Source organism: Leptodactylus fuscus, chromosome 1 (assembly GCF_031893055.1).
Source record: "Leptodactylus fuscus isolate aLepFus1 chromosome 1, aLepFus1.hap2, whole genome shotgun sequence".
Classification (NCBI taxonomy): domain Eukaryota; kingdom Metazoa; phylum Chordata; class Amphibia; order Anura; family Leptodactylidae; genus Leptodactylus; species Leptodactylus fuscus.
The window spans coordinates 16,741,261-16,758,768 of NC_134265.1; the positions used below are offsets into that span (position 1 = coordinate 16,741,261).

Genomic DNA, 17,508 nt, shown 5'->3' on the forward strand with positions numbered 1-17,508 from the left:
CTTCTATAGAGAATACACCATACCTCCATATGAGGTCGGTGGCAGGTGCAGGGACGGTAGTGCCGGATTATGGATCCGCTTGGGTCTATAAAACCGCCAGAAACAGAATATTGTTAAGGTGAAGAATTTGGCACATTTATCTCCTTAGAATATTAGCTGGAGACCATCTTGACCTTCTCCGGAGACGTGTTGTGATCCTCGAGCTCCTCGATGAGCGATCCAATAAATATTATAAACTCATTACACATAATGTCTTGTTCCTGCGGTATCGTGGCCGTCCGGTGCTTGTGTCAGACGCGTCCTCATTATTCATCGGGCTGAACACTTAGATGTTGGTTACATTGACTTCCTAGATTGATTTGGCTTAGTTACTGCTATGGACACTAATATAGTCCAGCATCGGCTTCTTTCATCATTCTCCACAGCGGGAAGCCAGAAGATTACACAGGAATCGTGGTGGAAGGATCTTCAAGGAGATTTGGGACTCCTTAACGCCTTATGGATGACTCTTCATCTCGGCCGTAAACACCAATTGGAAGACGTTGAACTAAACATATTAAGGATGTCTATATTGTGTGACGGCAGAAGCTCAAACAACAAAAGATGAACAGAAGTAAATCTACTTAAGTGAGCCGAGGACTGATAGAGAAAATAAGTTTGCAAATACCAACTTCTTAAAAGAGGAGGGGTTTTTTTTTTTTACATCTTAGGTATTTTTTTGCAGCCATAATAAGTATATTTCATCATCCTGTTGGCACAGGTTATCTGATGTTGCCCATCTAGTATGACACACCTACAGTCTTGTATGAAATGGGTGTTCTCCTCCGCAACCATGCTCCTGTATTTCCCTGGATGTACACCTCTGCATCCTTCTCCTTGTCCTTTGCTGGGTCTGCTACTCCTCTGCAACCTTCTCCTTGTCCCTTCTGGGTGATCTCCTCTGCAGCCTTCCTCTTATCCCTCCTTGGGTGTTCTTCTCCTCTGCAGCCTTCCTCTTATCCCACCTTGGGGGTAATACTCCTCTGCAGCCTTCCTTTTATCCCTCCTTGGGTGTAATTCTCCTCTGCAGCCTTCCTCTTATCCCTCCTTGGGTGTTCTTCTCCTCTGAAGCCTTTCTCTTATCCCTCCTTGGGGGTAATTCTCCTCTGCAGCCTTCCTCTTATCCCTCCTTGGGTGTTCTTCTCCTCTGAAGCCTTCCTCTTATCCCTCCTTGGGGGTAATTCTCCTCTGCAGCCTTCCTCTTATCCCTCCTTGGGTGTTCTTCTCCTCTGAAGCCTTCCTCTTATCCCTCCTTGGGTGTTCTTCTCCTCTGAAGCCTTCCTCTTATCCCTCCTTGGGGGTAATTCTCCTCTGCAGCCTTCTTCTTATCCCTCCTTGGGGGTAATTCTCCTCTGCAGCCTTCCTCTTATCCCTCCTTGGGGTAATTTTCCTTTGCAGCCTCCTCATATCCCTCCTTGGGGGTAATTATCCTCTGCAGCCTTCCTCTTATCCCTCCTTGGTGGTAATTCTCCTTTGCAGCCTCCTCATATCCCTCCTTGGGGGTAATTATCCTCTGCAGCCTTCCTCTTATCCCTCCTTGGGTGTTGTTCTCCTCTGAAGCTTTCTCTTATCCCTCCTTGGGTGTTCTTCTCCTTTGCAGCCTTCCTCTTATCCCTCCTTGGGGTAATTCTCCTCTGCAGCCTTCCTCTTATCCCTTCTTGGGTGTTCTTCTCTTCTGCAGCCTTCCTCTTATCCCTCCTTGGCGGTAATTCTCCTCTTCAGCCTTCCCTTTTGTCCCTCACTGGTTTTATCCCTCCTCTTCAGCCTTCTCCTTGTCCATCCTTTGGTGTTCTTCTCACCTGAAGTTTTCCCCTTGTCCTTCACAGAGTATGCTCCTTCTCTGCAGCCTTGCTCTTGTACCTCACAGGGTCTTCTCCTCCTCTACAACCTTCTGCTTGGGTGTCCTTCTCCTTTGTAGCCCTCAGCTTATCTCATCCTAGGTGGCCTCCTCTACAGCTTTCTCTTTGTTCCTCCCTCCCTGTCCTCCTTTACAGCTTTCCTTTTCCTTCTTCTCTTCTTCACTCTTACCCCTTGCCCTTCACAGAGTGTCCTCCTCCTCTGCAGCCTTCCACCTGCCCCTCACTGGATCTTCTCCTCTTCTTCAGCCATACCATTCTAGAATCTGACATGATATGTGTTCCCTGGGGCAGCTGTATATTGTACTAGCCCCTCCCTGTGCACCCATTCACCCCGGGACAATAGCCAGGGACGTGTCATCCATCATAACCTCCCTACTGATAACACAGTGATAATAAGATATGGTTACTTGTATTGATAGCTGATTTTGAAACAATGTTGCAAAAAGTTGTGATAAAAAATCTGTCATTCTCTGTTCGCTTTGGATCTCCATGGTAAAAGACTACAAACAAACCCTGTGTAGTCTGATCCCGCAGTCATGTGCTACCCCACTCCCAGGAAGAGGGAGGCACATAGGTTTTCCTAGAACCCGTGGACACAAATCGGTCGTAGATTTCTTATTCCGACTATTTGTGACGTTGTGTTACTATTTTATCTAGATAAAGTGGATCCATACATGAGAGCGGCGTTTATGGGAGGAAAGTCCAGTGGTGAATATGACGCACGTCTCCGATTTTTCCTCCTCGGCCCTTCGGAGAGACCATGAGTAAATATTCCTCAGTGTGTCTACGGCTCTTTATGTAGCCGACTCCTGACCCCCGCTGCTTTCTCAGAAGTAATCCCATGTACTCTATAGGTCGCCGCCGTCACCCTTTCTCCCAGGCGGCCGGTCATGGATTTGACTGTTCTCTAGATCGCGGCTTCTGTTCTAGACTTTACATAATATCATTAACCTCGGGTTTATCTCGTTTTCTGTAATTTGGGAAAAGGCAAATAATTAGTTTAAATATTCATCTTCATTTTTTACTAATTATTTACTGTGAGTGATCTCTGACTGCCTGGGTGCTACTCTGGGGGACCTGATCTATCCATGTATTATATGGACAGTCACTTACCTTGTCTTAGGCTAGGTTCACACTAGCGCCGTGGATCAATCATTTGGGCCCGCTAGGGAAAGATGGAGAGCCGGACTGCTATAATATCGGATACACACGGTCCCTTGGTGGACCCCTTCAATATAATTTCAAAACTGAAAGTGGTGGAGAAAAAAAGTCGTCCATGCAGGACTTTTCTCTCCACTGATTGGCGGTTTCTGAGACGGACTCGCCATCGGAGACTGTAATGTTCTCCATTCTATAGGATACACTAATGGGGAAATTGTCTTGTGTATGTCGCGTGTTCTCCTAGTGATCTATAGATGTATACAGAGACCTGTGGGAGAATCAGTGACACAAGGATTTGCTTATCCTTAGAGATGAGGAATATGTTCCCAGGTTAACCTTTCCTATTTATCGTCTCTCCATGTTTTCTTTGGATCCAGATCACAAGTCAGTGGTCTGGGCGGAGGACCCTACAAGACTAGACACAATCCATTAGTAAGACACATGAAAGGAGGACCTTGGAATTTCTTGTCCTCTTCTCTGACGCTTATACTCTGACATTACAGCTTAATAGGAAGGCGATATGTCTGCACCGCGGTATATAATGTACCGGCAAATCGGACTGTAATAAGACGGAACACAAGTGTCTGCGTTCATGGGAAGATCCCATACATACAAACATTTCGATTACGCCAATAACACATTTATATCAGTTTTATTACATTTTACCGCTTTTACAACTAAAACGTCACCTTTCGACAGTGAAGGATTTTCCTGGGGTCGCCGTGTTCTGACACCTATAACTTTTTAGTTGACAGATATATGTCAGGGCTCTTTGCAGGACAAGTCGTACTTTTTATTGATACCAATATTTGGTTTGTATGACTTTTTGATAAGATCGCAGGGTTTCCGATCCCAGGGCCCCCTGGATGGCATGATTGCTATTGATCACGGCACCCATGGGGTTAACCCACCAGGGTCAGAGTATCTTCTGACTTTGGGTAATGCCGCAGGTCTGTTGGCTGCAGCATTACAGGGCCGTACTATTACAGCGCTGAGTGTTAACTGAGCATGACGTAATAGTACAGTAGAGTGGAGAGCGGGAAGGGGTTAAGGACAATTACATTAGGCTATTGTAACTATCGGAGATCGTGGACCCACTGTGGCACCACACCAGTTTGGCTTTGGGTCACTCCTAAGAGCATTGTCTAAGTGATCCTCTGGTCTTCACTGCTAGTGAAGTGGTCTAACCCTCATATGAGGATCAGGACTTCTCTGCAGGGAGACCATCATGTAAATACCTCTTGGATTGGTCTCGGTGTTGGGGACAGCAGCTCAGGGACTATGGTGCAGAGCAACAAGGGGTTGTGTAGTAGCAGATTATGTATATGGAGGTCAGGGCTGGTGGTATACTTGCAAGGTCAGGTGTATAGTCAGGGCAGTGAGAGTTTGTGCAGGCAGGAGGTCAGGGCTGGTGGTATACATGCAAAGTCAGGTGTATAGTCAGGGCAGTGAGAGTTTGTGCAGGCAGGAGGTCAGGGCTGGTGGTATATGTGCAAGGTCAGGTGTATAGTCAGGGCAGTGAGAGTTTGCGCAGGCAGGAGGTCAGGGCTGGTGGTATATGTGCAAGGTCAGCTGTATAGTAAGGGCAGTGAGAGTTTGTGCAGGCAGGAGGTCAGGGCTGGAGGTATATGTGCAAGTTCAGAGGACAGGTGTATAGTCAAGGCAGTGAGAGTTTGTGCAGGCAGGAGCTCAGGGCTGGCAGCAAAGGCTCAATGGTAAATAGTGGATGTTTGTATCAAGATATAGGCAGGACAAAGTCAGGCAAAAAGATGAGGTTGGCGGCAGGTTGCCAGTAGAATGGCGGCCACAGGCTGAGACAAGGTCAGGAAACAAGCCGAGGTCAAACTCAGGAGAAACAGACTGTATACAGATACGCATTTGCAGGAGCTCTAGTTGGGTATGGCTGGTGAAGCAGACATATATACGTACAGGCTGAAATGGGAAAGATTTTTGGTGTGCGCCATGGCCCATTAGGTAGCAGGAAGAGAGCGCAGACCGAGCCGCAGCGCCAACATGGGTGCACGTGCCTAGCGGTGGAGCGAGAACTACACAGTATATAGTGATGGTAGCCTGGTGGCTGTCCATGTAGTATATGTTACACCTATAGGGTGTGCAGTGCTTGTAAGTGACTGTTCTATGTAATTGTGAGGCCAATTAAGGTTTTCTACTATACAGTATATATATACGGTATGACCAGAAAGGATCCTGAAGAAGGGCACATGGTCCAGAGAAGGATTTGGAGATGATGCATCGTGGGAGACAATGTAACCAGACCATAAGCCGCTGATACATGTCTAATCTAGAATCATCCATCCCACATTGGCGAGGTTTTCCCGGCGCTCGCAGGACGTCTTTCCCATACATTATACTTACAGCGCGACCTTTCTTTACCTTCGTAATGTCATTAAGTGGATCGATATAAATGAATAAGATGTAGAGAGAATCTATACATCGTGCGGCCGCCGTGACCACAAGTCCAGACCTAGCTGCAGGATAAATCATCATTAGCAGTATATAGGAGCGCCCGTATATAGCTATCAGGTGTCCTATACATGGCCCGACAATACGTAGTAGTCCAGGGCTATAGTAATGGGTCTCCCCCGGGTCCTCCATCAGGCTATGACCTTTCCCTTTCTAACTGGTGCAATATGGGAAGAAACCAATAGACCCCAACAAAAGCATGGCCACCTCGGGGGTGGTGTCTACCTAGTGATATACACCATATAGCGTTAGTCTTGACCCTTTAACCTCCCTAGTGTCCGATTCTCATTCCAGGAGCTGTAACTTTTTTCATTTTCCAACAACAGCCTTGTTTTTTGCAGGCTGGTCTATAGGTAAATGGGTCTTCGGATCTAGATAGCTGTTCCCTGTAGCTCGTGCCGCCGAAACATACACAGAGAATAGAGCTGGAAGCGGACAGCTCCGATTACATTGGCTTTGCAGACTTTGTCAATTGATGACCCAGCCTTGGGAGGGTTAGCGGGGGGTCCGACACCTGGGACCCCCCACGGATTAGCTTTGGTGCTCCCTTTTTCTTCACAGGTCTTCAGTCAGGTGACCTGTTCGCAGCTCGGCACCATTCAAGCCAATAGGGCTGAGCTGCAATACCAAGCTCAGCCACTATACAAATGTGCGGTGCTGTACTAAGCAGTCCATCATCATCTTCTCCCATGGCACAGTCATCATGGCAGCCGGTTAGTCACATGGAGGGATCGGTAATAGGAGTATAATCCTATTCCTATGGCGGTGATTCAGCGCGGCGCTCACTCACGGCACGGCACATTTCGTACTGTGATCTGCTTGATGTCCTTGGAGACGCTCACGTCCAATCGCCGTCTATAGATATCCCCTCCAGTGATGTCATCCCAATAATGGCCTCCCCAGACGCCGCTTCTCTCTTATCAGTATCGACCTGGACTGGCGGTGACGTCTCTGAACTTTAAGATGTCTCATATTTATTGGAAAGAGTCGCGTTTGATATTCTGCCCATCGGAAGATGAGTTAAGGGCAGAGTCTGAGAATCCGGCTCCATCCCATGTGCACAGCCGTGTCCTACACTGAGAATGGGATCGGAAGCCGGGAGTGCATGTGCTGGAAATGTAAGAGAATGTAATGGATGATCGGCGCCCACCGGGGACTGAGGGGTTAATCCCCTATGGTGGTGACCACACTGAGGACACTCAGCTAGTCCTGCTCTCAGCTAAGAAGTGGAGTCAGTTGTACCCAGTCTAGACAATGCTCTGTGAGATCAACAGCCTGGACTCCACACTGATACATTGTAACAAACTAGCAGAGAAACTTGTGCATCTGTGGCTGAAATATTCTGTCTAGACAATGCTCTGTGAGCTCAACAGCCTGGACGACAGACTGATACTTTGTAGCAAACGAGCAGAGAGATTTGTGCAACTGCTGCTGATGTATCCAGTCTAGACAATGCTCTTTAAGCTGTACAAATCTCTCTGCTGGTTTGCTACAATGTATAAGTCTGGAGTCCCAGGCTGTTGAGCTCACAGAGCATTGTCTAGACTGGATACAATCTATAAGTCTGGAGTCCAGGTTGTTGAGCTCACAGAGCATTGTCTAGACTGGATACAACAGCAAGTATCTCTCTGCTAGTTTGCTACAATGTATCGGTGTGGAGTCCAGGCTGTTGAGCTCCCAGAGCATTGTCTAGACTGGATACAATATATCAGTGTGTAGTTCAGGCTGTTGAGCTCACAGAGCATTGTCTAGGCTGGATACAATATATCAGTGTGTAGTCCAGGCCGTTGAGCTCACAGAGCATTGTCTAGACTGGATACAATGTATTAGACTGGAGTCCAGGCCATTGAGCTCCCAGAGCATTGTCTAGACTGGATACAATGTATCAGTGTGCAGTCCAGGCTGTTGAGCTCACAGAGCATTGTCTAGACTGGATACAATGTATCAGTGTGGAGACCAGGTTGTTGAGCTCTCAGAGCATTGTCTAGACTGGATACAATGTATCAGTGTGGAGACCAGGTTGTTGAGCTCACAGAGCATTGTCTAGACTGGATACAATGTATTAGACTGGAGTCCAGGCCGTTGAGCTCACAGAGCATTGTCTAGACTGGATACAATGTATCAGTGTATAGTCCAGGCTGTTGAGCTCACAGAGCATTGTCTAGACTGGATACAATGTATCAGTGTGGAGTCCCGGCTGTAGAGCTCACAGAGCATTGTCTAGACTGGATACATTGTATCAGTGTGTAGTCCAGGCTGTTGAGCTCACAGAGCATTGTCTAGACTGGATACAATGTATCAGCTGAGAGCAGGACTAGCTATGTACAGGGTCACTGCCTCTGAATGGACACCAGAGTCTTCTCAGTCACTGACAGCAAGCAGAGATCTTGTACATGGAGAAGAATAGAAGCACAAAGTCTACTAGAATGTTCTAGAACTTTCTTGTGATTGGGGGATAAGTTGCTGAGATGGGAGGACTGCTGTAGTAGCTTCACAGGGTGCTGTCATTTTGCCAAGATCCTAAAAGCCCTCAATAACTGCACCATGTGAATACACGCTTGCGGTCTGGTCCCTGGGTCAGGTTGGAGCAGTACTTGGTGGTAGTATACAGCTCGGGGCGCTCTCTTATTAGGTTTACAGTATATTGCGGTGTTATGATCGCCGTCTTATCAGCCGCTTCCATCTAATGTACATCCCACACAGGGAAAACCAACATGTCGTGTGATAACATTCCATTAAGGACAGGAAGCCACTCACTAATGTTTGGTTACGCCGAGTGGCCGTCGCCCGGTGCTGGGCACTGACAGCACACCAGACCTTCTATTTATCCTTCCATACGGAGCGTGTGATGTGCACAGAGTCATCCGGACGTCTAATGGAAGACAATGACGCCCCGAGCCGCACACTACCATTACGTCTGTGGATATTTGCTGTGGAAGCCGGTGACGGGGAACACGACCATAGGAGTCAGGGAAACATACATGGGCTTGTGGATGTGATGTCTGGGGGAGGGGGAGCGTAAAACACAATGAAATATTCATGACTGATTCATTATTAATGTGACATCACTACATTATACTGTCATCTGTGCAAAATACCAGCGCCCACCATATCTACCATATTATCTACATGCTATAATGGTATGGTGTATACTAATCCTGTGACATCACTGACCAGATCATCAGTGGCGTAACTACCGGGGAAGCAGCTGCCACAGGGCCCGGGACATTAGGGGCCCGGCGACAGCCGCTACCGCAGCAGGGCTGGGGTGATATGCTGTGGTCTGGTGACAGTAACCTATCTATCTGCAGGGCTGGGGTGATATGCTGGGTCTGGTGACAGTAACCTATCTATCTGCAGGGCTGGGGTGATATACTAGTACTGGTGACACTAACCTATCTATCTGCAGGGCTGGGGTGATATGCTGGTTCTGGTGACACTAACCTATCTATCTGCAGGGCTGGGGTGATATACTGGTTCTGGTGACAGTAACCTATCTATCTGCAGGGCTGGGGTGATATGTTGGTTCTGGTGACACTAACCTATCTATCTGCAGGGCTGGGGTGATATACTGGTTCTGGTGACAGTAACCTATCTATCTGCAGGACTGGGGTGATATGCTGGGTCTGGTGACAGTAACCTATCTATCTGCAGGGCTGGGGTGATATGCTGGGTCTGGTGACACTAACCTATCTATCTGCAGGGCTGGGGTGATATGCTGGGTCTGGTGACAGTAACCTATCTATCTGCAGGGCTGGGGTGATATGCTGGGTCTGGTGACACTAACCTATCTATCTGCAGGGCTGGGGTGATATGCTGGTTCTGGTGACAGTAACCTATCTATCTGCAGGGCTGGGGTGATATGCTGGGTCTGGTGACAGTAACCTATCTATCTGCAGGGCTGGGGTGATATGCTGGTTCTGGTGACACTAACCTATCTATCTGCAGGGCTGGGGTGATATGCTGGTTCTGGTGACAGTAACCTATCTATCTGCAGGGCTGGGGTGATATGCTGGGTCTGGTGACAGTAACCTATCTATCTGCAGGGCTGGGGTGATATGTTGGTTCTGGTGACACTAACCTATCTATCTGCAGGGCTGGGGTGATATGCTGGGTCTGGTGACAGTAACCTATCTATCTGCAGGGCTGGGGTGATATGCTGGGTCTGGTGACAGTAACCTATCTATCTGCAGGGCCAGGTGACAGTAACCTATCTATCTGCAGGGCCAGGTGATAGGCTCCTGTAGATGGCACCAGGCTGCAGTCCTATAACTTCCTCATCATTCAGCCTGTCCATGGTAGGTGGCCATAGTGCATACATCATATATCAGTCACTGCCCGTCCCCCCTCCCCGGAGACCATACACCTGTCTATAGGGTTACATACTATCCTGTAGACTTCTTTTGGGTCCGGTCATGAATATTTTGGGCAGTGTCCGAGCACTTGGTGGCGCCCCAGTGGTTCCGTACATGACCCTGCCGGGTTGATAAGAGGACTGAGTTGCATTAGACAAGCCTCCATTTGTGCAGCCCGGCGGGGACTCACCGTGTGATTCATGAGGCAGACAGAGGGTCTCTGAGCCCCCCAGACTGACGTCAAGCATGACCCTGAAATCTACACCGCGCCTCTATCCTAAAAAACATCTCAAGTACGGTATTTAATGTGCAGACATAGGAAACCGTCTATGGCGATACATCATGGGATCCGACCTTAACTATGGGGAGGAGGATGGCGGTGAGCACCAAGCCTACAGGTCCAGGAAAGCGTCCCATAAACTGTGGACACCGTCATTCTTTCCGGGTGATTTGTCTAAGTCTCTGAAGATGTTGTAGAACTACAACCCCCAGCACACGGAGGGGTCTAGCACCGGAGGACCAAGGAGCTAAAAGGGAACCCAGTAGGAAGGACAACCAATATGTCCTCAATAACCGCGCTCTCATAGGTAGTCACCCAGCTCTTGTCATCTCCAGCGATCAGCTCTTCACTTGGTGTAAATGTGTGTTATTTCCCTGCAGCGCCCCCGCAGGATACATAGAGTATTACACCTCCTGGTGAAATCATCTGTTCTCTATGGCATGGATGTCGCAGGTTCTCAGACATGATCTTCACTGGCTTATGGATGAGAGTCCTGATCTGGAGACCCCCGCCCACCCCTCACATAACCCCTGTGATTGTATTTACATTACTGAGAACTTATTTTGGACGCCTGAAATCCATTGACGAGACAAAACAAGAGCGGGAATTCTGTCCCTTGGGAAATTCTTTACGTTTTAAGGAATTCTTCTCTGTTTCGGCGTCCTGTTTTGCGGTCTGTATACAGAGGCTGTTGAGCTCACAGAGCATTGTCTAGACTGGATACAATGTATCAACAGAATTGTAACATACAGTCTATTAGAATGTTATATGTAAATCTACGTATAATTTAATAATATAACATGAGCTCTGCTATATGTGACCTCCTCAGCTCTGCTATATGTGACCTCCTCAGCTCTGCTATATGTGACCTCCTCAGCTTTTCCATTGAGGTTTGTTGCGAGCTCTGATAATATTTGGGAATCAGATGATACTATGGATGAGGAATGTGCGCTGCGCTCACCAGGGAATACTCTGCGCTCGCTGGCGCCATCTTCAGACATATTAGACTCCTGTGAATCTGAGGGGTGCGGGCCCAGACTGACCCATCCGGCATCTCAGCTTTAATAGCATTTTCTGGGCCTCAGTGTAAGTCTGTCCTGTGTGTGGTGTCGACCTCTGTGTTCTGCACTGTAGGGGGCGCACTACCAAAGGCTGTGAGCGAGACCCCCGCACTGCAATGTCCGCTCCTGCGCTGAGGTACAGTAAGGTAATACAGCAGAAAGAGTCTCCATATCCAGGATTACAGATGCAGCAGAGCTGAGTTGGTCATTCGGCCCAGGTCACCGGCCTATCACTATGTGTCTACGCAGGTACCGGCGGACGATCTGCCCCCAGATATGGGATTAACTAGAAGACACCTGCAAAGGGAGAAGATTTCTGCTGCAGCAAGCTGCCTCCTAGCCAATAAGGAAATGTGGTCTGGAGGGGGACAGAGAGGCCTGTTGGGGGAATTGGGGGGGTCTGGAGGGGGACAGAGGGGCCTAGTGGGTGACATGGGGGGGTCCGGAGGGGAACAGAGGGGTCTGGTGGGTGACTTGGGGGGGGTCTGGAGGGGGACAGAGGGGCCTGGTGGGTGACTTGGGGGGGGGTCTGGAGGGGGACAGAGGGGCCTGGTGGGGGAATTGGGGGGGTCTGGAGGGGGACAGAGGGGCCTAGTGGGTTACATGGGGGGTCTGGAGGGGGACAGAGGGGCCTGGTGGGTGACTTGGGGGGTTCTGGAGGGGGACAGAGGGGTCTAGTGGGTGACATGGGGGGGGGGTCTGGAGGGGGACAGAGGGGCCTGGTGGGTGACTTGGGGGGTTCTGGAGGGGGACAGAGGGGTCTGGTGAGTGACTTGGGGGGGTCTGGAGGGGGACAGAGGGGTCTGGTGGGTGACATGGGGGGGGGGGTCTGGAGGGGGACAGAGGGGTCTGGTGGGTGACTTGGGAGGGTCTGGAGGGGGACAGAGGGGTCTGGTGGGTGACTGGGGGGGGGTCTGGAGGGGGACAGAGGGGTCTGGTGGGTGACTGGGGGGGGTCTGGAGGGGGACAGAGGGGTCTGGTGGGTGACTGGGGGGGGGTCTGGAGGGGGACAGAGGGGTCTGGTGGGTGACTGGGGGGGGGGGTCTGGAGGGGGACAGAGGGGTCTGGTGGGTGACTTGGGAGGGTCTGGAGGGGGACAGAGGGGTCTGGCGGGGGACTCGATGGGGGGGGGGTCTGGAGGAAAACAGGAATCCAGAGTGGGGGGTGGGGGTGGGGTGGAGAAGGGTCTGGAGGGGACAAGGGATCTAGACAGAGACGTAGGAGTCTGGAGGGGAACAGAGGACTCTAGGGGGGTAGAGATGTGTGGTCAGAGGGTCTTGTTTGGTGATGTGGTGTTTCGGGCCGGCGTCTTGACTCTGCAGCGATTACTGGGATCTGACATTCTAGCTATAGGGGCCATTCGGTAGAGGTGACGGGAATTTGGTGTCTCTGTAATGTATCTAACCATAGCAGCGATACTGTATATACTACGCCTGGACAGTAGGACAGTGTATGGCAATGCTGACGGTTTCCTCTTTGCATTGAGTCTGTAGGGAGACCCTGAAATCCTTTATATTGTCAGAGTGATCTATCCGTTATAGTATTGGCTGTGCAGTATATGTATATTATATGATGGCATATACATTCTATACGTTACTTTGTATCTGTATATAGGGCTTACTGTGTGTCCTCCTGTATATAAATGCCGCTTTTGTGTTTCCAGGCACTGGGAGGCCATAAAGAAATGGGATGAGGGGATCAATCTGACCCCAGAGGACGCGGCGCTGTACGAGATGAAGGCTCAGGTACACTCCGTACGGTCACTACCAGTATATTAGGAGGATGCGCTGCTGCTCGGGATCACATGATGGGGCTCGTAGTCGTATAGACATGGCCAGAAGTGACCGGACCTGCAGGACATGAGCACACGATACAGATGCAGCAGAGCTGAGTCTGGCATTTGCTGCATTACCTGCAGTTTTGCACAGGGCTGCAGATCACATGACAGATTTGGCTCTGCTACATCTACAGCCTGTGCTCCCTGCAGCCTGTACATCCTATGTATTATATATCCAGGTTCCCTCCCAGCAGCCTGTACATCCTATGTATTATATATCCAGGTTCCCTCCCTGCAGCCTGTACATCCTCTGTATTATATATCCAGGTTCCCTCCCTGCAGCCTGTACATCCTCTGTATTATATATCCAGGTTCCCTCCCTGCAGCCTGTACATCCTCTGTATTATATATCCAGGTTCCCTCCCTGCAGCCTGTACATCCTCTGTATTATATATCCAGGTTCCCTCCCTGCAGCCTGTACATCCTCTGTATTATATATCCAGGTTCCCTCCCTGCAGCCTGTACATCCTCTGTATTATATATCCAGGTTCCCTCCCTGCAGCCTGTACATCCTCTGTATTATATATCCAGGTTCCCTCCCTGCAGCCTGTACATCCTCTGTATTATATATCCAGGTTCCCTCCCTGCAGTCTGTACATCCTCTGTATTATATATCCAGGTTCCCTCCCTGCAGACTGTACATCCTCTGTATTATATATCCAGGTTCCCTCCCTGCAGCCTGTACATCCTATGTATTATATATCCAGGTTCCCTCCCTGCAGACTGTACATCCTCTGTATTATATATCCAGGTTCCCTCCCTGCAGCCTGTACATCCTCTGTATTATATATCCAGGTTCCCTCTCTGCAGCCTATACATCCTCTGTATTATATATCCAGGTTCCCTCTCTGCAGCCTGTACATCCTCTGTATTATATATCCAGGTTCCCTCCCTGCAGCCTGTACATCCTCTGTATTATATATCCAGGTTCCCTCCCTGCAGCCTGTACATCCTCTGTATTATATATCCAGGTTCCCTCCCTGCAGCCTGTACATCCTCTGTATTATATATCCAGGTTCCCTCTCTGCAGCCTGTACATCCTGTGTATTATATATCCAGGTTCCCTCTCTGCAGCCTGTACATCCTCTGTATTATATATCCAGGTTCCCTCTCTGCAGCCTGTACATCCTCTGTATTATATATCCAGGTTCCCTCTCTGCAGCCTGTACATCCTGTGTATTATATATCCAGGTTCCCTCTCTGCAGCCTATACATCCTCTGTATTATATATCCAGGTTCCCTCTCTGCAGCCTGTACATCCTCTATATTATATATCCAGGTTCCCTCCCTGCAGTCTGTACATCCTCTGTATTATATATCCAGGTTCCCTCCCTGCAGACTGTACATCCTCTGTATTATATATCCAGGTTCCCTCCCTGCAGCCTGTACATCCTCTGTATTATATATCCAGGTTCCCTCCCTGCAGCCTGTACATCCTCTATATTATATATCCAGGTTCCCTCCCTGCAGCCTGTACATCCTCTGTATTATATATCCAGGTTCCCTCTCTGCAGTCTGTACATCCTCTGTATTATATATCCAGGTTCCCTCCCTGCAGCCTGTACATCCTCTATATTATATATCCAGGTTCCCTCCCTGCAGCCTGTACATCCTCTGTATGATATATCCAGGTTCCCTCTCTGCAGCCTGTACATCCTCTGTATTATATATCCAGGTTCCCTCTCTGCAGCCTGTACATCCTCTGTATTATATATCCAGGTTCCCTCCCTGCAGACTGTACATCCTCTGTATTATATATCCAGGTTCCCTCCCTGCAGCCTGTACATCCTCTGTATTATATATCCAGGTTCCCTCCCTGCAGCCTGTACATCCTCTATATTATATATCCAGGTTCCCTCCCTGCAGCCTGTACATCCTCTGTATTATATATCCAGGTTCCCTCTCTGCAGTCTGTACATCCTCTGTATTATATATCCAGGTTCCCTCCCTGCAGCCTGTACATCCTCTATATTATATATCCAGGTTCCCTCCCTGCAGCCTGTACATCCTCTGTATGATATATCCAGGTTCCCTCTCTGCAGCCTGTACATCCTCTGTATTATATATCCAGGTTCCCTCCCTGCAGCCTGTACATCCTCTGTATTATATATCCAGGTTCCCTCCCTGCAGCCTGTACATCCTCTGTATTATATATCCAGGTTCCCTCTCTGCAGCCTGTACATCCTATGTATTATATACCCAGGTTCCCTCTCTGCAGCCTGTACATCCTCTGTATTATATATTCAGGTTCCCTCTCTGCAGCCTGTACATCCTCTGTATTATATATCCAGGTTCCCTCCCTGCAGCCTGTACATCCTCTGTATTATATATCCAGGTTCCCTCCCTGCAGCCTGTACATCCTCTGTATTATATATCCAGGTTCCCTCCCTGCAGCCTGTACATCCTCTGTATTATATATCCAGGTTCCCTCCCTGCAGACTGTACATCCTCTGTATTATATATCCAGGTTCCCTCCCTGCAGCCTGTACATCCTCTGTATTATATATCCAGGTTCCCTCCCTGCAGCCTGTACATCCTCTGTATTATATATCCAGGTTCCCTCCCTGCAGCCTGTACATCCTCTGTATTATATATCTAGGTTCCCTCCCTGCAGCCTGTACATCCTCTGTATTATATATCCAGGTTCCCTCTCTGCAGTCTGTACATCCTCTGTATTATATATCCAGGTTCCCTCCCTGCACCTTGTACATCCTCTGTATTATATATCCAGGTTCCCTCTCTGCACCCTGTACATCCTCTGTATTATATATCCAGGTTCCCTCTCTGCAGCCTGTGCATCCTCTGTATTATATATCCAGGTTCCCTCCCTGCAGCCTGTACATCCTCTATATTATATATCCAGGTTCCCTCTCTGCACCCTGTACATGCTCTGTATTATATATCCAGGTTCCCCCTCTGCAGCCTGTACATCCTCTGTATTATATATCCAGGTTCCCTCTCTGCAGCCTGTACATCCTCTGTATTATATATCCAGGTTCCCTCTCTGCAGCCTGTATATCCTATGTATTATATATCCAGGTTCCCTCTCTGAAGCCTGTACATCCTCTGTATTATATATCCAGGTTCCCTCTCTGCACCCTGTACATCCTCTGTATTATATATCCAGGTTCCCTCTCTGCAGTCTGTACATCTTCTGTATTATATATCCAGGTTCCCTCTCTGCAGTCTGTACATCCTCTGTATTATATATCCAGGTTCCCTCCCTGCAGCCTGTACATCCTATGTATTATATATCCAGGTTCCCTCCCTGCAGCCTGTACATCCTCTGTATTATATATCCAGGTTCCCTCTCTGCAGTCTGTACATCCTCTGTATTATATATCCAGGTTCCCTCCCTGCAGCCTGTACATCCTCTATATTATATATCCAGGTTCCCTCTCTGCAGTCTGTACATCCTCTGTATTATATATCCAGGTTCCCTCTCTGCAGCCTGTACATCCTATGTATTATATATCCAGGTTCCCTCTCTGCAGCCTGTACATCCTATGTATTATATATCCAGGTTCCCTCCCTGCAGCCTGTACATCCTATGTATTATATATCCAGGTTCCCTCCCTGCAGCCTGTACATCCTCTATATTATATATCCAGGTTCCCTCCCTGCAGCCTGTACATCCTCTGTATTATATATCCAGGTTCCCTCCCTGCAGCCTGTACATCCTCTGTATTCTATATCCAGGTTCCCTCCCTGCAGCCTGTACATCCTCTGTATTATATATCCAGGTTCCCTCTCTGCAGCCTGTACATCCTATGTATTATATACCCAGGTTCCCTCTCTGCAGCCTGTACATCCTATGTATTATATATCCAGGTTCCCTCTCTGCAGCCTGTACATCCTCTGTATTATATATCCAGGTTCCCTCCCTGCAGCCTGCACATCCTCTGTATTATATATCCAGGTTCCCTCCCTGCAGCCTGTACATCCTCTGTATTATATATCCAGGTTCCCTCCCTGCAGACTGTACATCCTCTGTATTATATATCCAGGTTCCCTCCCTGCAGCCTGTACATCCTCTGTATTATATATCCAGGTTCCCTCCCTGCAGCCTGTACATCCTCTGTATTATATATCTAGGTTCCCTCCCTGCAGCCTGTACATCCTCTGTATTATATATCCAGGTTCCCTCTCTGCAGTCTGTACATCCTCTGTATTATATATCCAGGTTCCCTCCCTGCACCTTGTACATCCTCTGTATTATATATCCAGGTTCCCTCCCTGCAGCCTGTGCATCCTCTGTATTATATATCCAGGTTCCCTCTCTGCAGCCTGTGCATCCTCTGTATTATATATCCAGGTTCCCTCCCTGCAGCCTGTACATCCTCTGTATTATATATCCAGGTTCCCTCTCTGCACCCTGTACATCCTCTGTATTATATATCCAGGTTCCCTCCCTGCAGCCTGTACATCCTCTGTA

General features: G+C 48.7%; 1 protein-coding gene across 1 annotated transcript in view; it reads left to right on the plus strand.

Annotated features, from left to right (window-relative positions):
• The window catches only part of TTC33 (tetratricopeptide repeat domain 33), a 125,921-nt gene that overhangs the window by 57,069 nt on the left and 51,344 nt on the right, over positions 1-17,508 (plus strand). The window contains exon 3 of the mRNA XM_075267477.1: positions 12,900-12,981. Coding sequence (XP_075123578.1) covers positions 12,900-12,981 — 82 coding nt within the window. The remainder of the gene's footprint in view (positions 1-12,899; positions 12,982-17,508) is intronic.